The sequence below is a fragment of the Typopeltis vanoorti genome, chromosome 16 (assembly GCF_054136105.1).
Source record: "Typopeltis vanoorti isolate ZY-2024b chromosome 16, IOZ_Tvanoo_1.0, whole genome shotgun sequence".
In the NCBI taxonomy this organism is placed as follows: domain Eukaryota; kingdom Metazoa; phylum Arthropoda; class Arachnida; order Uropygi; family Thelyphonidae; genus Typopeltis; species Typopeltis vanoorti.
Window position 1 is genome coordinate 57408341 of NC_143564.1, and position 26221 is coordinate 57434561.

Below are 26221 nucleotides of genomic sequence, written 5' to 3' on the forward strand. Positions count from 1 at the left end.
TTAATTTAATGAAGCTTATTAGCTCTTTATACTTAAGTAGATTAATTCCTGTTTTCCTCACCCTAACTTTCTAACAACATTTACTCAAATTAGATGGTGCAGTCAAAAATAAAATGAATTTTCTAATTTGATTTGTATGAGAGTGGGGACTGCATACATTAGATATACTTATAACACAAAGTTTGTTTAATAGCAGGGGGGGGGGGACAGAAATTGGTCACGGAGATTAACCTTGAAATGCTTTGTAAAGGCAGTTGATAGTCTAAACATGGTGTAGTTGAAAGAAGTAAAGTTTAATCAAAGTTAAGTTAAAGTAAATAAATTAAGTTAATACAAAGGCACAGCCGACATCAAAATTAAATAATTAACTTTATTTTACAAAACGACATGGAATGAATGTTATTAGTGCATAGGAAGCAGTCAAGGATTGTTTGAGAGAGAGACATTATCAGAGTCCATGCACATCTAGGATCAGGAGGATAAACCAAGTAGGAATTAAGTTGATTAGCAATATAAAGCAGGAGCTACAAAAAGTAAAGCATTGTGAAAAGAATCTAAGCAAAAATGCAATCAGCGTGCTCATGATAATTATAAAGCATAAGCAAGAAGGATAACTAGTATAGTCAGGAAGGCCAAATCAGATTTTGAGAGAAAATTAGCTAAGCAGGACATAGTAAATCCAGAATAGTTTTTTTTTTTTTTTCACTATATAGCAAGTGAGAGAAAGAATGATTATGGAAAGATAACCGTACTCAGCATGGATGGTAGGAAACTGACAGAAGCAGAAAAAATAGTTCAGTTACTAAGTGATCACTCTGCAAGGGCATATTATCAAAGTGGTGACTTTGCAGTTACAGTATCTGACAGAAACTGATGTGAGAATTGAGGTAGATGAACTGTGGAAGTACTCAGTATATTGAAAAATATCAATGTAAATACAGCTGACATTATGTCGGCTCATGTGCTACGAGAATGTTCAAGTGAACTGGCAGTTCCTCTGATGCAGTTGTTTAGTTTGTAGAGGGTTAGATAGTACCATTACATAAAGGTAGCAAATTATAGACCAATTAGTATCTCTGGAGGGATTGGTCAAGTATTGTAAAAGTTGGTTAAAGGTAAAATTCAGAATGGGTAGTTAGGAATATGAAACTGTATAGGGGGAAGCATAGTTTTGTAAATGGGAAGTCCTGCCTCAGTAATTCATTCGCAATTTTTGGTAAGGTGACAGCAAAATTGGATAAAGAAATGGTTATTAAAAGCATTTGACAGAATACTACATGGACAATTATTACATAAGTTAGAGCAAATTTGAATGGATTATGATGTTGGTGGCATGGATAAGGGATTGGCTAATAGGCATTAGAGGGTAGTATATGGTGGATTGGAATCAAGGTGAATCCCAGGCGGAGTTCCCTGGGGCTTTGTACTGGGACCATTACTCTTTAATTTGTACATTAATGATGAAGTGGAAGATGAAGATTTAAGGGGGAATGTTTAGTTGTTTGCTGATTATGCAAAACTGGAGAGGACAATAGTTGATAAAGGTGATGTAGATATCTTACAGGGTGATTTAAATAAATTGGCCATGTGGACAAAAGGACAAATCAATTTAATGTTTGTAAAATGTAAGGTGATCTACTTCAGGATAAAAAGATTACATGCTTTGTATCATATATTATTATTATTATTACCCAAAACCCCATGGAGTCAAATACTCATGTAGGAGGTCCTTTTATCAAGCACACAGCTCATCATACCGTGTCTTAAACACACTCAAACTCTTTGCAGACACCACACTCTTAGGCAAGGCATTCCGATCATTTATAACTCTTCACGAAAAAAAACCTGCTTCTCAATCTCCTACTCACGCTCTCTTTATACAGTTTCCAGGGATGACCTCTGGTTCTCCCCCGATCTCCCACTTTTACCTGTAGAACTTCTCCAGCATTGATCTATAACAACCCCTTACTAACTTGTAGGTATCTATCATATCTCTCCCTCTTCCTCCTGTCCACTAGACTGCAAATTACATCTTCTCAATCTTTCCTCATACTCGACATTCCAGAGGTTAGAAACTACCTTAGTCAGTCGCCTTTGGACCCTTTCCACCATCTCTTCGTCCTTCTGAAAACCAGGTGACCAAATCTGGGCACAATAGTCCATGTGTGGCCTAATCAAAGCCTAATCAACGGAACAAGAATCTCCGTACTTCTACAAGTCGGTGTCCTCTGCATCATTCCCAGAAACCTTTGTGTTGTCTTCACAATTTTGGCTATGTGTCTCCTAAATTTCAGATCCTTATCCACTATCACCCTAAGATCTCTTATTTCCTCCACCTCCAACAATATATCCTCACCAAAGCATAAATTCTGCATCCCTTCTTTGTTTTCCAAATTTTAAAACCTTACATTTTGCAACATCGAACTCTCATCCCATTTCCATGCCCAATCACTCAATTTATTCAGGGCTTCTTGTAAGGCCACAACACCTTCCCTACTCTTCATGGTTCGTCCCAACTTTGCATCATCTGCAAACAACTGAATATCTCCATCCATATCTTCACCAATATAATTAATATACAAGTTAAACAGCAATGGCCCCCTAAAACAGACCCTTGCAACACACCACTAGTAGCTTTTCCTGGATATCGCTCCCCCATACACAACTTGTTGATACCTATCAGATAGCTGGTCTCCAATCCAATGCACCAATCTAATATCTAACCCTATCCACTCCAGTTTGACTATCAACTTATCATGAGGTAATCTTTCAAAAGCCTTTGCAAAATCTAAGTAATATTACTGTGTATCCTTCTCCTCTGTCCATGTTAGCAGTCACCTTATTGTAATACGTAAGTAGATTACTAAAACATGACCTCCCTTTAGCAAATCCATGCTGTCCATCATAGATAATACCATTGTTGTCAACCCAATTCTAGATCCTAGTTCTCACAAGCTTCTCCAACAACTTAATCACAACACCTGACACACAGATAGGCCTGTAGTTTGATGCTTGAGTTCGATTACCTCCTTTATGAAGTGGCACAATCTTGCCCTCCTTCCACTCCTTATTAGGGATTTAACTGAGCAAGACTCGTATTAAAAAAATATGTGTCAAGACAGGTGTCAGTTCCCTGGTATGTTCCTTCAGAATACGTGGTGATATATTATCAAGTCCCGCAGCCTTATTTACATCTAGTTTGCTCAACTCTCCATAAACTTCTTGCTCATTTACAGTCAGTCTCTCTCTTCCCCATCATCAACTGCTCTCAATCTCTCCATGAAGTCACATTCACAAGATTGAAAGACCTTTATGAACTGCTCATTAAGTATCTCCATCACACCTTCTGCAATACCACACCTTCTGTCTTTATACCATTTTCTCCAATCAATGTCATCCTTCCATAATCATTCTTTCTTTTGCTGGCTACATATCAAAATAACTCCTTAGGATTCTTTTTTGGCTTCATTAGCTAACTGCTGTTAATACCTCTCTTTAGCTACCCTCACTAACCAAGTCCTCATGGAATTGGTTATTTCCACTTCTTTTATGCTGCCTCCATAATGTCCCTTTTCTCTGTATCGCATGCTTAATCTCTTTATTCATCCATTTCACACCTACCTTATTTAACCTTCTGACCCTTGGAATACATTTAGACATTGCGTCTACTAGTTAGTTCTTGAAAATCTCCCACGCTGCATTGATCTCTTTTCCAGCTAACTACTCATTCCATGCTACACCCGCAAACTGTTCTCCTGAGCTCTTCATAATCACCTCCCCCCCCCTTGTAGTTCCACATATACCTTTTTCTTACAGAGATCCTCGCACTGCTGGCAATCACAAAAGTAATCACCTCATGGTCAGTCTCACCAATTGGTGGGTGATTTGACACTTCATTTATAATTACATTCTCTGATGAGATAACCAAATCCAAGATCCTCAATCCTTGTGTGCATACATGTTACATACTGTCTGAGGTAGTTATCCCTCAAAAACTCAAGAAACTAATTTTCTTTACTTCCAGTTGCTATCTCATCATTTCAGTCTATATTGCTATAATTAAAATTGCCCATAATGATCACTCTTTTCTTATTTGCTTTGATTCATATGGATTTGATTCATATGGATTTGTATATGAACAAAGCAGTGTAGCTGGGTGGAGATTTATTAATCTTGTTAATCCTTTGACTAGTATATTGAAATAAGCCTTCATCTGTACCACTGATAGGGAGCTGTACCATCATTTCTGATGCTATCAGTAGTGATAGCATCAGAAATGATGCAAGAGATTTTAGTAATAGTTGTAACTGGCTTGTTACAACTATTACTAAAATCTCTTGCAAAAGTATGACTGTTATATTTTATGGTATAGTAAGATGAGCTTTTAGAAATCAAAAGATATGAAATATAGTCAGTTATATATATATATAGTAGGATTTCTCCTAACTTTATGATAATTATGTTGTTTTATATAATTACATTTCTTATGGCAGCATCCTTCACTCACTGTCCTCTTTTCCTCCTCCCCCTCCCTGTAGTGGTATAAAGGAATATAGCCAGCAACTCTTACTTATTAAGATTTTAGGCCACTTAAAGTATACTGATGTCAGAATGGAAGTACTTAAAATTACACAGCATCCAGAAGATGGAACAGTACGTGTTCGGTGGCGTATTACTGGGATTCCTGGATTAAGGGTGATATTTTATTTCTGGAAATTTCAGCCTGAAGATTGGAAGAAAATATCTAAAGAAGTAGAGTAGGTATCAGTAACGTTTTCATTTATTTATTATAAATGAAAAGAATATGTTATTCTTACATTCATAGCTGATGAAGAATCACTTATGAGTAATGAATGAATGAATAAATCAAATATTTAATGACTGGAAAAAATACATGTCAATAAAATACATATGTAACTTGCAAGTATGAAACTTATATTTACATTAATTCTGAATTCTGAAATACCATTTGAAATGCTCTAATTTGTTTATGTATTATTATCTCCAATTTAATTTCCCTCTCATGCTCAATTCTATTAGAGTCAGAAAATTAAGGGATGCATTCCTTAATTATTTCCCCCTAAATTGGTATGCATTCATAGCCTTAACATTTCATGTAATTTTCTGCACTGATTTCCTGTCTGTGGCCTCAGGAATCTTTCAATGTCCATTCAAGTTCCAGCAAATATGGGACTGCTTAGTATTGACTGGATATGATGGTTAACTCATCCATAAGCACTTGGTATAACTGTTGCAGATTTAAAAACAGATACATACTAACCACATATACAGTACTTGCTTCACATCCTTCATTACATTGATATTAATTCAAACAACCATCCAGTTTTAGTGTAGAAAGAATGTATTTCTTTTGAAACTCATTGTTCACCTACCTTATTTAACTTTCTAACCCTCAGAATACATTTAGACATTGTTTTTGCTAGATAAAAGTATATTAACTGTCTTGTATTTCACTAGATTTCAAACCAGCATCTTCAGAGCACAAAATAATCTTGCAGTTTAGATGCGACAATGAATAAGTGAAACAATTCAAATTGTAATGGACAAAAGATCTAAATTCCTAATTAGGCAACCTCTAATGTTGTAAAAAAGAAGTATTACAGTTGTATAGGAGTTGATCTTAAGATAACAGTCTCTAAATTTTTGGCAAATTAATGCAGCCATACTTGTTCAGGTTAGGAGAATGCTTTATAGCCATGACTGACTCTAAAAATAATCTTTCTGACTGTAATGACCTCTGTATAACACATTGGTTTTCGTCCATCTAATCCTGTGTGAAGGGATGTCCAAAGTGTGGTCTGCCAGTTCAGACTTGCCATAATAATGATAATAATAATGTTAACAGATAGTCCTAATCTAAACAAGGATGTTTAGATTAGGACTATCTGTTAACTTAAGATCTCTGAGAGTCTTAATAGGTGTTCTATCATGTCATTTCTGCTCATGCAATCTTTAGCATTTTGCAAATGCTAAAGATTGCATGAGCTCAAATGAACTCAAATGCTAGAAGTCTTGATTTATTTCTTTTTTGAAGAGTCTCTGGTCTATAATATTAGCGGGTGCTTAATTAAGACTTTAGATCTTTTGTCTGTTACAATTTGAATTATTTCACTTACTCATTGTCACATATAAACTGTAACAAGTTGTTGTGTGCTTTGAAGATGCTGGCTTGAAATCCAGCGAAATATAAAACAGTAAATAAACATCATTTTTATAATTTAGTTGGTTTGTTGTTGTAATACCATTAAAATAAGTTACAAATAACATTCAACATCTAAGCTTGTCTATTAAATCGCTGCCAATATTTCTACCTTGCATGGGTCCAGCTCCTTTTCTATCATCAACAGCACTCCATCTCTATTTCTGTCAGGATGTCATCCTCATTCAACCACTTATCATTTATTCCAACAATTTTTCGGTGAATAAACTTGATCAGTGTAACAATTTTGTTCCCCTTATTTTTGATACTTCTGGCATTCAGCTTCTCTCCTCATCCTGTTGGTTGTAGGTAGCATGGGCTGTTGGTAGTAGTAGTAGTCTTCTGTTTTGCATTGTTCTGTTTGTTAGTTTGAGGTAACTTTGTTCTTGATGTCATGCATGTATCAGGTTCTTGGTCTTCCCGATCAAGTCTCTCCTCTATTATTCCCTCATTCAAATTTGTAATCCAATCTGAGAGTCTTAATAGGTGTCCTATCATGTTATTTCTGCTCATGCAATTTTTAGCATTTTGTGACACTCAAATGCTAGAAGTCTTGATTTATCTCGTTTTTGAAAAGTCTCTGGTCTATAGATAGCCACATTTCAAACAAAGCTTTTAATAAATTACATATTTGTTCTCAGTGACATACTCGATAAAAGTATATTGATGTTATTGAAAAATAACATCAATTGATGTTAATAGTGTTTTTTTTTTTTCCTTGTTAAATGCCATTTTTGCTTGTGTTATTATTATTCTCATATATCTTCTACTTCTCAAACAGAAGATATGTGAGATGTTATTAAGCTTCCTAGGTGGGTAAATTATTTTATTTGCATTAATATTTTCCCTTTTGGTGAAATGTTTATAATTTGCTTTTCATCTCTGGTACATTTCATTACATGATAGGGAAAGGGAGTTATCCATGGAGATCAGGGAAACATCAGGGATGGTGTAAGGAGAGTGCATTCTGAAAGGTAATGAATGCTTGTGTGTGTAGATGGTCAGCATAGGAATGGAATGGCCTGGAATACATGGGGGAGTCTGGAGGGGTATAGGGGATGGAAGGTGAGCAGACAGGAGCAAGTGAGAAGTCACAGATGGAAATCAGCATGAGTAGGATTGGTTATAGACCAAGGAATAAATTGTTATGCTTGTTTACAAATGCAAGGGGTTTATCAGAAATAAGGAAGATGAAGTTGCATTGATTGAGTATATGTGTCCAAAAATAGTTGGAATAAGCATGGCTAGATGTTTTTTGTGAAGATAGGAAAGGCAAGAAGGGAGGGAGTGTGCTGATGATGATAGCAAGAGAATTATGTCTACACAAGGTCGAGATATAAGGAGGAAAAAAGTGGCAGTGGTTTTGAATCAGGATGGTGTGAAGTAGAGATTGATAGAATGAGATTTTTTTTTGGGGGGTGGGGGGTGTTGCTACAGGCCAGGGAAGGTGGAGGGTGATGACAGAAAAGAAATGTATAGGCAACTTGTCTTAGTCAGCAAGCGAAGGGTGATCATTATGGATGATTTTGAATTACAGCAACATTGATTGGAATGAAGAGATAGTATCAGGGAATAAGGAAAATGAATTTCTTGAGTTCTTGAGGGACAACAATCTAAGACAATGTGTAATGGAGGGCACATGAAAGTTAAGAGTCTTAGAACTGGTTATACGTATCAGAGGATGTGATTATGAATGGTGAGTAAATTCTTTTATTTTGAGCCTAATCTTCCCTCATTGGTGAGAGTGACCATGAAGTAATCACCTGGGTTGCAGCCAGTCATATGAGAACTTCTATAAAGAAGGGATATATAGGGAACTACAAAACTAGTGATTATGAAAAGCTTAGGAGACAACTGGGAGCTATAGTATGTAAAGAGGAGTTGAGGTGGGAAAGAGACAGACCCTGCATGGGCATTATACCTCTGGATGAATGAAGAGATTAAGCACAGAATCTGGAAGAAGAAGGCACCGTGGAGGTAGCACAAGATGAATGTTGGTAACAATCAATTGTATGAAGAGTACAAAGAGCAGGCCAGGAAGGTGACTTGGCTAGTAAAGAAACAAAAATGCAGTTTGAAAAGAAATTAGCCAGTTAAGCTCAGAAAAATCCTGATGAGCTTTTTCGATATGTGGCAAGTAAAAGAAGGAATGAGTATGGGAGGATGATGCTAGTTGATGACACTGGTTGATTGTAACCAGTTCAGAGGATTGCTAATGTTTTAGCAATCTGCTTATGTATTACAACAAGGTGACAAATTCATTCGTTAAAATAGATGCATATTCAGTGGTGTACTTGGATTTTTCAAAGGCCTTTGATAGACTGCCACGTAACAAGCTAATAGCTGAATTGAAAATGATGCAGCTAGATAACAGATTAAGAGTTGGATAGCTGGTTGATGGAGCTCTCAGATGGGTATCAGCAGATTGAGTGGTATTCCAAAAGAGAAAGATTACTATTGGAGTGCTACAGGGATTTGTTTTGGGACTATTATTGTTTAACTTATATGTGCTAATGACATTGGAACTGGCTTAACTCTTAACTGGAGATGTGTAGCTGTTTGCTGATGATACACAGCTGGAAAGAGACATGAGAAGTACAGAAGATGTTGTGGCCTTGCAAGCCACAACATCTACATATAGGGTTTATAATTTGGAAGGTAAGGTTGAGATGCAGAGTCTGCAAATATGGACCATCTGCACATATTTGGTCACATGGTTTTCAGTGTGATGAGGATGTATTGAAGAGCGTCTGGAGAAGGTTTACTACGTTAGTGCCAGGTGTTTCCATACACCTGACTAATGTAGTGTCTCAATTGTCAAATGAGAAGAGATTGAGGGAATGCAACTTACACAGCCTTGTGAATAGAAGAAGGAGATTTATGTGAAGGAGATTTTTCATAGAGTAGAGGAAGGCAGGGTAGAACTGGAGGCTATCCCTAGAAGCAGTATAAAGAAGTTGTGAGCAGGGAATGAAAAGAAGGTTCTTTGCAAGGAAAGTGATTGTGTGGAATGCAGTGGAAGGCATGGCTTGATGATCTTTTTGCACGAGAGAGAGAGAGAGAGAGATCTTCTGTGATGAGTTATTTGACTCCATGGAGGTCAGATGTTAATAATAATAATAATTTTCATCTTGCATCTTTCATTTAGTAATTATCTCTGCAGATAATTTTTGTAGTTCTTTCATTTTCTGCTATTAAATATGCAAATCTTATTACATTGTAAAGTCTACCATTGATCTATTCCACTATTGATTTTTTTTATTTTTGAATTTCTCTATAGTCTCTTCGATGTAAATATTAAAAAGTAGTGGTGAAAGCCCACACCTTTGTGTAATGCCCTTTCTTATTTTAGATTTTTTCCTTTGTTTTCCTATGACTGCAGTTTGATTTTTATATAGTTGGTAAATTAGTTGTATGTCATTGCAATGTATCTTCAGATTTTTGAGGGTTTTGAACACGTTATTTCAGTCAGTGTTGTCAAAATCTTTTTCTTTATCAATGACTGTGTAAATTATAAGTTATTTATTGAATGGCATCATTTGTAAACTCTCTATTTGTTTTGTTCTCTAAGCTTCTCAATCTTAAATTTTGTTCTTCCCCCTCCCTTTTCTCCTGCCCTTGCTCTTTGTTCCTACTGCATATAAAGCAGACTCTGATTCTAGCTATCGCTGGCTATACAATTGTGGTATACTCAATTTCTCACTCTCTTCTGCCTGACAAATTTATTTGATTTACGACTGCTACAGCCTGACAGATTATTAAAAACTAAGAAATTATAGAAATGGAACAAAAGCAAGATCTTAGACAAAATCCTCTTAACCATTCAGCAAGTCGTGGCAATATCTAATTTACACACACAGGTCTGTAATTTTTTTAAGATAGTGCATTCGCAATGATCAGATCAAACTGTTGTTCAAACAAAGTATTTTATTCTAACAAAAAAAATTGAGGTTACAAACTAGACAAATAGTGGGGAATAACTGCCTCTCACTGCATAGCTAACTTCAGAATTTTACCTTACACAAATATAAATATACATTTTCTCTTCTCTGACACTAGACTCTATTCTATACAAAATTTACTCCAAACACTTATGTGACATATATATATATATATATATATACACACACACACAATTCTTACTACATTCCAAGAAACATCAATATGATGTGTTTACTCACAGTTCTTTCTCTAAATGAACAGTCCTTTTCCATGAACAAGTTTCTATTGGGACATCTCAAATCGTCGCCTTGCTTTTGATAATTTCTTAACCTGGACGTTTCTGTACTCTGTATACCGACGGTTGCTTTTGGCCTGAGTAGCAAACAATATCCTTCATTCTTTCTTCCTCATTTGGTGGCAGCTTGTTGAATACACCAGTAGGCATATAGAGAACCTCTGATTTTGCTTTCAATGTTTACCCATAGGATAGTGTTGTGGACTTGTGTTGGAGACCATTTTTTTCCGGAAAAGTTAAGGGGGGACTTTCAGTCGACAAAACTCTGATGATAGACCATCAGGGTCATGAGGTAACGAACTACCAAACCTCCAGCCACGTGCTCTGAGTCATTGCCTCTTCTCTTCCCATACAGCCGAAAGGGAACTAAAAGTCAGCCTTGATTGTTCCTTTTCTCCCCTTTCAGCCCCTTAAATGTTCTTCTCATTCTTTGTTCTCACTCCGGTCCTCTCTTGTTGAAAGTCTTTGTCTTAGGTGCTTAATTTGTTTGCAAGTTGTTGCGAACCTTTCTGACACATATTTTTTTTTGCTGACTCACTGTGTTAATAAGGGGTAATCCCTTTCCTCTATTTTTAAACACTATAGTTAAAATGGGTAATATCTATCTTTTACAAAGTAGTGAACATTGAGTGATGTTCACATTGCTTGTGCTTGTCTTCTTTTTGGAATTGCTAACATAATGCCGTGGTCAGAATCTTTCGGAATTTCTCCAGTTGTATCCATTTCATTGATCATTTTAAATGGTTCACTTTTTTGCTTCTTTGTCTAGTGCTTGTAAAATTTCTCCTGGGATTTGGTCTATTCCTGGTGCTTCAGACTGTTTCAGTTCTCTATCAAATTCTGACTTTAAGAGCGTTAGTCCTTTCTTCACTTCCTCTACCTATATTTCTTTCTTTAGGAGTGATTTATGTAAATGTTTTGGGTGTATTGCACCCATCTTTGTGTTATTTCATAATTTTCAATTAGCACTTTTCCATTCTTGCTCTTGATTGTGCTAAGTGTCTTTATCCTTTGTCTGAATTAGTTTAGTATATCTGTGTATGTCCTTTTGGTGTTACTTCTATTCATGTTTGTATTTCTTGCCTTGTATATTGTCCAATCCATTTTTTTTTTTTTTTTTGCTTTCTTCACTTATCTGTTCACTTCTGTTCACCATTATTCTATATTTTCTATACTCTTTACTTCTTTGTATTAATCGCTCTAATATTTCTTTAGTAAGAAAAAAGACAAAGCTTATATTGTATTTTTTCTTCTTTTCCAAAATGTTTTTCTGCAGCTTTATTTATCTCTCTCTCTTTAGAGATTTTTACTGTTAGTTAATTTCATTTCCATGTGGTTTTGGGAATTTATTAGTCTATTTCTTCTCTAAATTCCTTATGGCATTTTGATAATTTTTTATTTTAGTTATATTCCTTTTTAGTACAGCATGTTTATACATGTTTTTTCAATTGTAATTGACTTGTCATTATGACTGAGATATGGTGAGTTTTTTACATAGTTTCACCTGGTTATATATTTTTTCAGATGAGTATATAGTTTAATTGATATTGTTCCATGTTGCTTGGTGCAATCCACATGTATCTTCTTCTTTTCAACTGTTCAAATAGTGCATGGTTAGATTATTACAGTTCTTATTCCAATTCATCTGTGTTTTTTTATTTCACTGGTGATACTTTTTTGCTCAATGTGTTTATATAACTTATTATTTATTGTAAGTTTTGGCCAAAATATTTTTAGTATTTTATTCAAAACACTTTGTTTGAAATTTTCAAAATTTATTTGAAAGTTTCTTTGTCATTTTTACATATCTCTAACCCATATAATAATATGGCCTTCACTTACTATTGAAAATGTTTATTTTGATTTATTTTGATATTTAGATGATTTCTATATATCATTCAGTCATCTAAAAATATATATTTGTTTTTGTCAATTGTTGTGCTATATCCTTGTAATTTCCACCATCAATATCAATATTATCTCCCAAGTATTTAAATTCTTTTGAATTTAAATACTTGGGAGAGTATAAATAAATATCATTTGAAGTTTTTTAAACTGTCTTATACAGTACTTCTGATTTTGCTTGTATATCGGTGTGTACTGATAATACTAAAATTGTCTGCATAATCTGGATCTTCCAGTTTCAATGTGAGATTCCATTTTATTTTTTCCTTGCACTTGTAACCTTTTTCATAATGCAATCAGTGACTGTCAAATCCTTCAAATAAAAAATGTGATGTACAGTATTTCACTTGTTCTGAAATCAGCTTGTTCATGCCTTAATATCTTTTCAGTTTCACTTTTACTTATCAAAATTTTACAAAAAATATTGTTGCAGACTAGTTTGGAGGAAATTTGTCAATAAGAAGTTAGTGATGATGTAAATTTTTCATGTAGTACTATCATAATATCCTGTATATGTCCTGAAGGTACATATCAAAAAAATTGATGATGAGGATGACTTCTGTGTATTGAGCCTATGGACCTCATTGATTATTGGCTGTGTTTATAGTATTATAATATTATAGTATTATATTTCTGACCTTAAAGCAGTAAAAAAAACCCACTCTTCTGCATTGTTTGTTTTCATTTCAATTCTTGTTTCATCTAATAGTCTAGTTTTATAGTCACTCAGAAGATATGATGAGATATGATCCTGCACAGAAGAGATACAAGTACCTATAGCACATCAGTGCTATGTGTGTGAGGTGCAGATAAGGATTGTCAAAAAAAAAGTCAGCTAACACCTTTTATTCCCTTATAGGGAGTAGGTGAGGCTGTTTTAGCCCTATCTAACTTTGAAGACTGAGTGGGCAATTCAATCTCCACTGGTAGGCAATCAGAGATAGCTTACCCAAGCCCATCGCTAATTTTAAGTGCTGCCATCCCATGGTTCCTAACCCTAACAGGATATGTTATTGTCTGAAATAGTGTGGGTTCTGTGGTCAATTTTCTTGAGTTTATAGTACAAAAAATCTGAGTTCCCAGGAAAAGAAACCACTTTGCTTGTGCCAGAGATAAACAAATTCAGGAACTGGTTGAAGAAAGGCTCAGAAAAAGTTCCTCTAGTCAGTGACTAGACCTGAATATAAGTCTTATCTTTGGTTGGACTAGTGCAAAGGATTCAAACGTCACCTCCGCTGAGCTGCACAGGCCTTTAGACAGGGATTGAGAAAGAAGAAATCTGTTGACATTTTTCTTAAAGAGCTGGAGGTTGAAGTTGTTGGGAATCACATCATAATGAAAGGCTGTTCCAGAGGACAGAGGTAGATGGAATAAATGAGGAAGTGGAGAATCAGGTTCAATGTGTTTGTATTTGTACAGAAATGAAAAAGTATGTTGGGCAGTTGCTGGTCTTTTTTTTTAACATGCTTAACAGCAATTGGAGGAATGATTTACCAGTTCACTGGATCATTTACATAGAAGTACTGTAGAAGAGTCACAGAGCTGAAATGTTTGCTTCTATGAAATAGAGGTTGAAGTGGGCCTAGGAGGAAAGGGTCATCTATGAGCCAAATTGCTCTGCTCTGGACAGCATCAAGCATTTTTAAAGAGGTTTTAGGTTCATCACCCCAAATGTGCAAATAATATTCCAATGATGGATGGATTTAGGATTTGTATAGGATTAATAACTGAGCGAGTATAAAATAACTTCTTGAGCAGAAAAGAATGGCTAGTTTTTTAGAGGCTGAGGAGGCTGTTGATGTGATGTGATTGTACCAGGAGAGACTGGAGGTAAATGTTAATCCAAGGAGAATCAACTCATCCTGTCTAATAATGTGTGTATTACTGAGGATAAGGGAATGTGAGCTGAGATCCTTTTGCACAAGAAAAGGCAGAACTACATTTTGGAGCATTGAAGGTGGCAAGATTATCCTTGCTCCACTGAAGGATGATATGGAGATCGGTGTTTGAGGCACTGGCAGCCAACGATCTTGATGTAAGGGATGTCTGGGAATTACATGGTTTTATCAAAAGAGTAGGAAGGCTATGGATAGGTTTGTAGTGATTTTGAGTAGGTCATTTATGTAAGATAAAGAGGGTAGGTGATAGAATAGAGCCTTGAAGCACTTCTACATTGGTAACAAAGCCGAAGAGAGGGTGCCGTGCAATGAATGACCAGGTATGACCAGATAAGTGTCTCGCTATCCAAATACTCATAACAAAATGATTATTATTAAATACTTCATTTTTTTTTACATAATTTCACATGTATATTCTGTTCATCATGCCATTTATGGTAATTTCTAGTTTTAACAACTAGAATGAATTTATGTGTTTCCTGTAGACACTGGCATAATCCTTGGACTTGCTGTATCACATTGAAGGGAATTTGTTACTGCTTTAGATGAGACAGTGGGCCATAGTCACTAAATGTCTGTAAGAGTTAAAACTGCAGTCCAGAAATTTTTGAACATGCTTTTATAAAAAAATTATTATTATGTGACACCTCCAACGACTCATCATGGGAATGCACTCTACTCCACACAAGCCATTTATTCTGTTTAATTCTTCAATGCTGCAGTCTGCTGCCCACTTATAGTTTGTTTTGGCTGTAAGTTGCATGTATTCTCTAGCCAATTTGTTAGCATATAGGATTAAAAACCAGAGTTTCTTGGAGAAAAAACTGCTACCTCCATATGAGATCGGCTAACTCACTTTTAGTGCTGAAAAAAAATCTGCATAAAGATTGCACAGTGAGAATCAAACTTAGGTCTTTTCCATTCAAAGGACACATTACTCATTTTTTCCATTTGTGCTACAAAGATGCTTAAATACATCTTGTGAAATATGAATTCTGAGTTTTGAGACTTTGTTGGACATGAAACTTTCAGTTATAAAGCACATTATTGCAGAGCGAAACTGCTTTGATAAATAATGCATGCTTCAAATTGTCTTCTTTGAAAATATCCTCTCAGGACTTTTTCCCCCCTCTTGGTAATATATTTCTCTCTCTCTCTCTATTGTTTTACTGGTACACAATAAACATGATGTTATCCTTAATTGCTAAAAGTTTTTCTGCTTGGTTACAGTGACAGTTATAATAGACAAATTATATTCTGACTTATATTATAAAGATGGAGAATTGTAAAAATAGCCCTTCAGTATGTACATGTCGATCTACTTGCTGATGATATCTTCTTCATAGTCATTGTCTTAGTATCCCATAATGCAGAATACACTTTTTTTTGAGATACGTATATTACTATGTATTATGTGAAGGGTCACTGCTGAAACTGGTTTCAACGTCTATTGAAGTTTCATCAGTGGAAGAGTTCATGAAGATATATATTGAGATAAGAGTATTTTATTGATACACTGTTTTTCTATTTGTATATGAAAAATATGACTTCAGCATTGAATTAACCCCATTATCTTCCTATCTAGCTGCCACTAATGAGACCTCAATAAAGGTGGAAAGTGGTCTGAATAATGACTTTTCCCTTTATGCATAGCAATATATATGTCTGAAAGGAACTATGCCTTCAGATATTGGAGTAGAATATGTGAAATCATCAGTTTTTATGTAGCATTGTGAAGATACTTCAAATGCAAACTTTGTTTGCTTATGCTTGTTTAAAGGGTTAAAACAAGAATATCATTTAAATTATAAATTAAAGATGCCAAGAAATTATATTCTTGGTTTAATCCTTTATCCAAGTGTAAGCAAACAAAGTTTGCACTTGAAGTAACTTCAGGACTGGGCAACTCGTATATAGAGGCTAATGACTTCACATCACTTGCCTTAGTATCCCATAATGCAAAGCACATATCCCTATGGACATGTATGATGCTATGCATTAATCGGAAGGGTCACTACCCAGACCGGTTTCAACCTTTATTGAGATCTCATCAGTGGGAACCAGACCCAGAAGTGATACCAAGGCTGAAGTAATGCACAAGTCATATTTCTATATACAAGTAACCAAAAAGTGTCACACCTTATTACTTCCAACATCTCTCTCTAATCTTTGGATTAGAGAGAGATGTTGGAAGTTTTTTCACTTGGTTATACTATGAATTAAAGATTCCAAGAAATTACATTCTTGGTTTAATCCTTTATCCAAGTGTAAGCAAACAAAGTTTGCACCTGAAGTAACTTCAGGACTGGGTAACTTGTTGGAAAAACTTCCAACATTTACTTCTAATCCAGAGTATTTTAGTAATAAGGTATAATACCTTTTGGCTAAATTTTGTAAAAACCTTTTTTTTGAAAAAGTTTTCATAATCATCAAAAATAAGTGTCATCTTGTACCACCATGTGAATTTTAGATATCTTAAAATGAATTTTGATAATTTTTTTTTACTCTTTGAAGAATAAAAACAGTATATCGATATAGTAATACCAGGCCAAATATGGATAAAACAATTCAAAATTGGTAGTTAGTACAGTAAAAACCCTGAAGTTACGCGGTAGGTGGGACTAACAAAAAAGCGCATAAGAGTCGAATTCGTGTAACTCTGGGTATAATTTTGCATGTAATTTATATATACAAACATACAATTGGGACCAAAGGTTTACAAAAACACCTATATTTTTTTAAGAAATATAATCATAATTGTAGTTTTTCGTACATAAAAAAAAGAAAGTTATTTCGATGTTGATGGTTTCATAAAATCTAATAGATTCGTCTGACGGTATAATGTCTTTTTCTTGTCACGCAAAATTTCTTCATAGCAAGCTAATGATTTTTTTATTCCTTGCCTTGCCTTGTGGCTACAATTCGTTCCTCGTTAGAATCTATGTCCTCCAAAATCTGTAAACCTTTCTTTTATGATTGTTCTTACTGCGAATTCCTTTAGATCGAACTTCTTTGCTAGCTCACAATTTTTTATTCCGCCCTTCAAAATCCTTAATAATGTTGAGTTTTGTTTTTATGTTGAATTTTTATTCCGCCCTTCAAAATCCTTAATAATGTTGAGTTTTGTTTCCAAAATCAATGTTTTTCTTTTCTTGCTAGCAGTAGAAGAATCAGACTTGCTTCTTTTGGATGACATTATTATTTTTTATGTGATAAAATTTTTATCAAGAACATAACATTAAACAATCGCAAAGTTTGTAGACTATAAAAATCGTGTATGAATGGAGACCGTGTGAAACACGTCGGTGCTTGTTCACAGCATGTGTGACACTGGCAAATGCGGCTGGCGCCCGAACGATACGACTAGTGGTGAGGTGTGAAGCGGGAAGGGAATACGTACATACAAGAAACTGTGTAACTCCATATTCGCATAAGTCAGGGTATGACTGTATATATCAATCAGGAGAATTGAAATTAAAAATTATAGCTGTGAACGAATATGTCATAGATGAAGCTCTTTATTAATATGACACTGGAATAGTAGTTGGCGGACTAAGAATAAATAACTTATGTTTTGCTGATGATATCGATCTTCTGGCAAAAAGTGAAGAAGAATTACAAGAGATAACTAGCCGTGTTTTCGGAACATTAAAAAAATATGGATTATACAATCTCTTTATGAATTTGAGACTGGAATAGTAGTTGGCGGACTAAGAATAAATAACTTATGTTTTGCTGACAATATCGATCTTCTGGCAAAAAGTGAAGAAGAATTACAAGAGATAACCAGCCGTGTTTTCGGAACATTAAAAAAATATGGATTATACATAAACCTACAAAAAACAAAAACAATGATAATCTCAAAATCAGACATTGACTTCTTAAAGATACAAATTGGCAATAAGCAAATTGAGAATGTAAAGAAGTTCACTTTTCTAGGAAGCACGTTGAGTCACGATGGTCGTTCAAAAACCGACATTAAATACCGAATTGCTAAGGCAACCATGGCCCTACAGAAGTCAAACCATTGTGGGGAGATAACAGAATAGCAATCACAACCAGACTAAGACTAATTGACACCTTGGTGAATTCTGTCCTCTTGTATGGTTGTGAGGCCTGGACTTTATTGAAGGAAGATGAGAGGAGACTCCTGTCTTTCGAAATGAAAACTTACAGAAGACTTTTGAGAATTCCCTATACCGCTCACAAAACCAATGAAAATGTCCGAAAACTGATTGATTCAATAGATGGGAGAAAAAGGGAAAACATTCTGGCAGTCATCAGAAGAAGACAGATGAAATGGTTTGGACATATGGAGAGGGCTAATGGCATTCCAAAGCAAGCACTAGAAGGAATCATTCCAGGATCAAGGGTTAGGGGCCAACCTCGATTAAAATGGACTGATAACATCAAAAAATGGACAAATTCCTCCCTTTCTCAACTGACATCAAGAACAAGAGACCAAGACGACTGGAGGAGGCTAGCAAAGAGTATCACCTACCAGCCATGAATGATCCAACGGTTCATTTAGGACTATGGGAGGAGAAGAAGAAGAGTTACTATCTAAATGGCTGACATATATTATGATTGCCAAGACTATAATTCTTCAAGAGGAATAATGTATACCAGTGAAAACAAATGTAACTTTAACAATCCTAATATAAATATGCACACTGCGACAAATTGCCTATGATATACTGATGGACATACTTTTAGCTGCTTATTGCACTCATTATGGCCCAAGAAACACATTCCTAACTAACTAGATACTATCCTAAATTCATCAAAATACAACAGTGTTATTTCAGTAGGTAACATAAATTTGGACCTATACAAAATTGCTAACGCTATTGAGGAATTTAAATATATTGTACTTCCATGGATTCCTAGCTTGCATGGATGCCAACATTAAGGAAGTGAACAACTCGGTAAGTTGTATAAAATGATACGTTTTTAAGAAATAGATTGACATTAGATATATTTTCGACAATCCATTTTAGCAACATATCAGACCATCATTCTATATTACTAAGTCTTTCATTGCCATATGGTGCCAGTTCAGACTGTGCTGATCATCCTTAAGAGAAAGACAAATGGAATTCAGTTGCAATAAGTTTGACAAATGTATATAAAAAAAAAATCACCACCTATCATTTGATATAGATATAGTCAGACATCATCATCAAATTCCTGACATGCATTCTCCAGGTGGTGTACAGGATATGATAGTACTTCATGAAAAATTTACCTCATTACCAACTTCCTATCTACAATTTTCCTCCAAATCAGTCTATTACTTGTCAAGACTCCAATCATTGCCAGATCTTATATTTCTATCCTCTAAGGCACTTTGTACTGTATCAATCCACCTATATCTTGGTCTTCCTCTGGGTCGTTTTCCTGCCAATCTGGCAGAGAACACCTGTTTTGCAAATTTTCTCTCGTCCATTCTGTTCAAGTGACCATACCACCTGAGATTAGCTCTGCTAACGCATTCCTGGATGCTGACAATGTCAAGTTCTTTCCTAATATCCTCGTATTTAATATGATATTGCCGTTGATGCCATCTGTTCATGCCTTTAATCTTTCTCAGGACTCTCATATCTGCAGTCTCTAGTCTTTGGTGAACTGTTATTGCTTCTGAGCCAGCTCTCAGATTCATAAGTTAAAACTGGTTTGAACATTCCTGGATGCTGACAATGTCAAGTTCTTTCCTAATATCCTCGTATTTAATATGATATTGCCACTGATGCCATCTGTTCATGCCTTTAATCTTTCTCAGGACTCTCATATCTGCAGTCTCTAGTCTTTGGTGAACTGTTATTACTTCTGAGTCAGCTCTCAAATTCATAAGTTAAAACTGGTTTGAACACTGTCTTGTATACAGCTAATTTAGTGTTCCGACTAATTTCTCTCTTATTCCATATGAATTTATTCAATTGACTTCACCATACCAGCTTTGTTGATTCTGTTGTCTATTTCTATATTTAATTTATCATCTTCACTAAAAATCGTGTCTAAGTAGCTGAAATGTTTTACTTGTTCCACAGGTTCTCCATTCACAACACAGTTGACATTTTCATTGCTGACCTTCATGCCATATCTATTACAACAGTTATTCAATATAGACAGAGAATCTTACAGACGTAGTAGATTTATTTAGAAGTATAACATCGTCCGCATAAACCAAAGAGCTGATATTAACATCTCCAATTTTGATATCATGTTTAATACCACTTTCCTTCATAATGTGATCCATATAGATAATGAATAACAGGGGATAATGTACATCCTTGTTTCACACCAGATTTAACATTAAACCGTCTTCCTATACTTCCTTCAATTCTAACTGCTGACTTTCAACTGAAAGACTGAGTATTGCTTGATATAATGTCCCACTGACACCATACAACTGTAGTATTTTGAATAATTTCTCTCTTGGCACCTTGTCATATGCCTTTTCCAGATCTACAAAACTTAATAGATCTTTGTTATATTCCCACCATTTCTCAACTATTTGTTGTAAAGTGAAACTCTAATCCTGAGAGACTCTATTTGGCCTGAATCCAGCTTGTTCTTCACCAAGCTTCCCTTTCTCAACCGTTTCTCAAGTATACTGGCATAAATCTTGCCCAGAACACTCATTAGGGAAATCTTTGTCTCTGTAATTCTCACATTCAGTTTTATTTCCCTTTTTATGTATGGGTACTATTAGAGCTCTACTCCAATCATCAGGAATTCATCCCTCTGTCCAGGCCTTCTGAACTATGCAGTGCAGCCACTGTAAGACTTTTATACCACCATACCTCAGTATTTCTGGTTGAATGTCATCTACTCCTGCTGCCTTTCCACATTTCAAGCCTTTGATGGCTTTTTCTACTTCAAGTATGGATATGTATTCCTGACCATATGCCTGTTGAGTGTTTTTTACCACTGTGCCATCACTGCTTGTTTCATTTAGCAATTTTTCGAAGTAATTACTCCACACTTCAATGACATCTTTTTCTCCCGTTTTCATGTCACCTTTATCATCTCTAGGCTCCTTTTACATCACTCTTTCCTCCATTTCTAAGCTTCTTCAACAACCTCCAGAATATCTTATCACCTTCTTGATATTTATTTTCTCTGTTCTTGCCAAAGTCCTCCCATGACTTTTGTTTAGCTAGTTTTACATAGCATTTAGCTTTCTTACATTTGTCTCTGTATTCTCTAAGAGCACAAGCTGATTTATTTGCCGGGAACTTTTGATATGCTTTCTTCTTTTCCTTCATTGCCTTTTTATCTTCCTATGTCCACCATGGAGTTCTGATTTTTCTATACTTGCAGACAACCTCACCACATGCCTCTTTGGCTGAATCAATCAGGGTTTTTTTTCAAGGTTTGCCACTGAATCTCTAAGGTTTGGTTCTTGTTCTCAAACTCTTTCATTTTTTCTTCAATAATCGTTGTGCATTTTAGTCTACAGCTCACATCTGAGAGCTGCTCAACTTTTATTTGCTTTGAAAATTTCTTACATGTTATTCTTTTCAATGTGAAATTCAATTTTATTCTGCTCATGACGTAATAGTGATCACTTCCAATTTCAAATCCTCTGTACACGCTGGTGTCCTGTACGAGGGAGAAAACATCACTATCAACAATAACATAGTCAATGAGACTTTTCTTATTTCTTCTCTCCATGTGAATTTGTGCATATTTTTATGTTGGAACATGGTGTTAGTAATAACCAGTCCATTTCCTGAGCAGAAATCCAACAGGTATTTGTCATTATTATTAGCTTTGCTCTTTTCTCGAAATTTTCCCAAAATATTTTCGTATGTCTGACAATCACTTCCTACTCTGCTATTTAGATCCCCAACAATGAGCAATTTTTCCATTTTCATTGTGTCAGTAGCTTTCTTAGCTTTCTCTAAAGCCTCAGAAAATTCCTCCACTTCTACCTGAGTAGAGTCTTCTGTGGGACCATATGCACAAATAAGTCTCATTGTCCAGTTCCCCATTCTCATATTTGTCCAAATTACTCTACTTGACACTGCCTGCCATTCAAGAAGATGAGCCTCGTATTTTGTGTTGAATACTATGGCTGCTCCTTCTCTTCTTTGATTGTCATTGCCTGAATATAGCATATTTTGCAGTCAGATATAGATATCAGTTATATAATGAATTAATCAAAATGACCAACAATGCTAATGATATCTAAATATTACAAAACAAAAAATGGTAAAAAAGATATATATATACATTCTGGATCAGTGATAAATTTAAAAAATATTATTATTATTATTGTTATTTATATGGATACTCCTTAGGGTCAAAATATTCATTGTGGGAGGCCCACACCACTATTATTATTTATCATCATATCAGCTGTTCCAGCAATTTTAAAAAAATCTGCCAGCTGCACAATTTATATCTCTGTAAAGAGATTGTTTTTACACTGAGTGTTTAGTAAATATAGACAAGACTTCAATCTGATTGGTGCAATGGCATTTAGAATCCGAAAAATTATTGACTCAAGACCAAATAAAAAATCCATTTAATGAAACTAAAACATTATATACATTTTAAATTGTATAAATAACTACAAAACTGATTCGATCCAGGGCCTTCTAAAATAAGTCTACACTTTAGTGATCTCCATATGCTAAAAGAATAATATCATTCACTCTCTGAGTCATTCTATTAACCATGTTGTTTCACATTTATTTAATCATGTCTATCAGACTAACATTTTGTTTTCACAAATTTCTGCAAAAAAAAAGTTCGTTAGAGTCTGTTTCTTTGTTAAGCCATTTCTGAAAATACTGAACTACTTCTTTACTTCCATGGAATCCTTTTTTAAAATTTTTATTTGGCATACATTATTTTTTCAATCATCCTCCTGTTTCACTGGAGTATAATTAATCATACCTCGTGCAGTTCAATATGATGCAGAAATCACCCAATTTTTTACCCGAGAAAGAAACAGTTTCTTTACTATTTCATAAATGGAAGTATCAGGGTAACCACTTTACAGTTTCTGATTTTACTAATTCTGTCACTTTTTCCAATAGAATAACAAAATAGATCCCATCCTTCAGGCAGAAGACGATACCTTCCATATAGCATTTCTTCGAAAGTTGAATTTGAACGTCTACTCAAATATCTTCATTTATTTCTTAATCACTTGTTGACAGTCTCAACTCTTCCAGTTAAAGGATCCACTTTACTATGATTACATTTTGAAATCTTCGATATATTCCCGACTGTCACATTTTCTTGAAAACTTCCTAAAAACAAAATTCCTTCCAGTCTCTCTCTCTCTCTCTTCTTGTTTTTCTCCATTACCCAGAAACCAAATGCTTTCTCTATCAGCTATCAATCATCCATCTTTTTCCTCGGTTAGCATGTGCACTTCCTGTAAATGGCAAATGAAAAGTTAGGAAGTAATGGCCGAGATGTTATCATTAGTATAAAGAGAATGTCTTTACAAAGAATGACAAATATCACACTTAACATTTGTGAATTACAACAAAGAAGATTGAAATTATTACAACTCTCAGAATTTTATAAGGTCATCAATCTCAAATGCTTTACAATTTCATTTTAATGTGCAAATCAATATTGGTCACATCTCAAGTGCTGATCATATGTTTTACAAAATCAAAACTAATAATATACTAAAATGGAGAAACAATTGTAAATCGATTCATAATTTTAAATGCTGATTATTTTTACAATATTCACCTATTATTCACACAATACCTGTCATACATCCTCTTAAACTTCTTCACTGCTGGGACACTCACAACCACATCTGGCAGTCATTTCCACTTATTCACTACTCTTTAGGTAAATAACCTAGTCGCACACCCTTGCTAACCATACTCTTAGACAGCTTCCAAGTGTGACCTCTTGTTTTCCCCCCCACACACATAAATTGAAAAAATTTCTTCTGTGTCAATCTTATAGAATCCCTTTAGTAACTTATCCCTTCTTCTCCAACTGTTAGCTAAACTCTTCAACCCACACTCCCTCAACCTTTCCTCATAGAGAACATTCCACAGACATGGCACATGCTTTGTCACTCATCTTGGAATCCTCTCCGCCACCTACCAATCCCCCAAGAAAAGCAGGTAACCAAATCTGTGCACAGTAGACAACATGTGGTCGAATCATAGCTTTATAAAGAGGGATAATAACATCCCTATCTATATTTGTTGATGTGTTCTTCAACATCCAGGTAATCTTCCGAGATCTTTTGCCAACTCTTGCAATGTATCGGTGGCTAGAGATTTTCAAATCTCTATCCACCGTCATTTCCAGGTCCCTAGCTTCATCGATTTCCTGAAATATGGTACCATCAATACGATACAAAGCATGTAATCTTTTCATCCTGAAGCGCATCACTTTATACATTTTACAACATTACATTGATTTTTCGTTTCGCCTACATGGAGAATTTATTAAATCATCCTGTAAGATATCTACATCACCTTCATCAACTATTGCCCTCTCCAGTTTTGCATCATCAGCAAACAACTGAATATTCCACCTCAAATCTTCATCTTGTGCTATATCATTAATGTATAAATTAAAGAGCAGTGGTCCCAATACAAAGCCTAAGGCACTCCACTAGTCATACTCATTTGCCTTGATTCCAATCCACCATATACTACCCTCTGATGCCTATCAGCCAACTGCTTATCCATGCCGCTAACATCATATCCATTCCTATTTGCTCCAACTTATGTAATAATTTTCCATGCGGTATTCTGTCAAATGTCTTTGCAAAGTCCAGTGGTAAGTGTAGCCATTTCTTTATCCAATTCTCCTGTCACCTTATTAAAAAAATGTTAATAAATTACTGAGACTGGACCTCCCATTTACAAAACTATTCTGATCCTTATAGAGTTTCATATTCTTAACCACCCATTCCTGAATTTACTTTTAACCAAGTTTTACAATACACTTTAACCAGCACTCCAGAGATAGTAATTGGTCTGTGATTTGCTACTTCTGTCTTGGAGCTACCTTTATATAATAGAACTATCTAACTCTCTTTCCACTTCCTTGAAACCTTGCCAGATCTGATACTTCGATTAAACAACTACATCAGAGGCACTGCCAGTTCACTTCTACATTCTTGTAGCACACAAGCTTATGTACTGTCAACTGTGTTCACATTGATATTTTTCAATATACTGAGTACTTCCAGTTCATTTGTCTCAATTCTCACATCAGCCTCTGTCAGATCAGTAACTGCAAAGTCACCACTTTGATAATATACCCTTGCAGAGTGATCACTTAGTAACTGAACTATTTTTTCTGCTTCTGTCAGTTTCCTACCATCCATACTGAGTAAGGTTATCTTTCCATAATCATTCTTTCTCTTACTTGCTACATAGTGAAAAAAACTATTCTGGATTTACTATGTCTCACTTAGCTAATTTTCTCTCAAAATCTGTTTTGGCCTTCCTGACTATACTAGTTGTCTGCTCGGTTAACTGAGTAGCTATGCACTTCGCAACCATATGCCTGGGAAAGGAGTGTCCTGGGTCCAATTCCCGTTGCTGATGTGAGGAGCATGAGGATCTTTCTCAGACATAGTGAAGTTAGCTGGGCTTGGGCATGGATTGCAGGGTTATTTCTCTCCAGTTTATCTGAAGTTTTTCCTCCCGCAAGCAGGCAAACTGCCCTGTGAACACAGACATAGTACACACCAGGAGGCATAGGGCTAGCCACTTATACCCGGGACAGGTACGGTTAGAATGGCTAAGAATAGCCGTTAACAGGCCAATAGGCCTAATATGTGAAGGGAAGGGGACTATGCTAGTTATTCTTCTTGCTTATGCTTTATAATTATCATGAGCATGCTGACCACATTTTTGCTTATATTCTTTCCACAATGCTTTTTTTTGTAGCTCCTGCTTTATGTCGCTAATCATGAACTTATGCATTTTTGAAAATTATGGAGACAAC

At 35.2% G+C, this 26221-nt stretch overlaps 1 protein-coding gene across 2 annotated transcripts in view; it reads left to right on the forward strand.

The window, feature by feature from the left end:
- LOC150098040 (uncharacterized) overlaps positions 1–26221 on the forward strand; it is a 120552-nt gene that overhangs the window by 52002 nt on the left and 42329 nt on the right. The window contains exon 4 of one of the 2 annotated variants that reach the window (XM_090406460.1): positions 4539–4757. The exons of the other annotated variant lie outside the window; for it this stretch is intronic. Coding sequence (XP_090262586.1) covers positions 4539–4757 — 219 coding nt within the window. The remainder of the gene's footprint in view (positions 1–4538; positions 4758–26221) is intronic. 2 annotated transcript variants of the gene reach the window in all.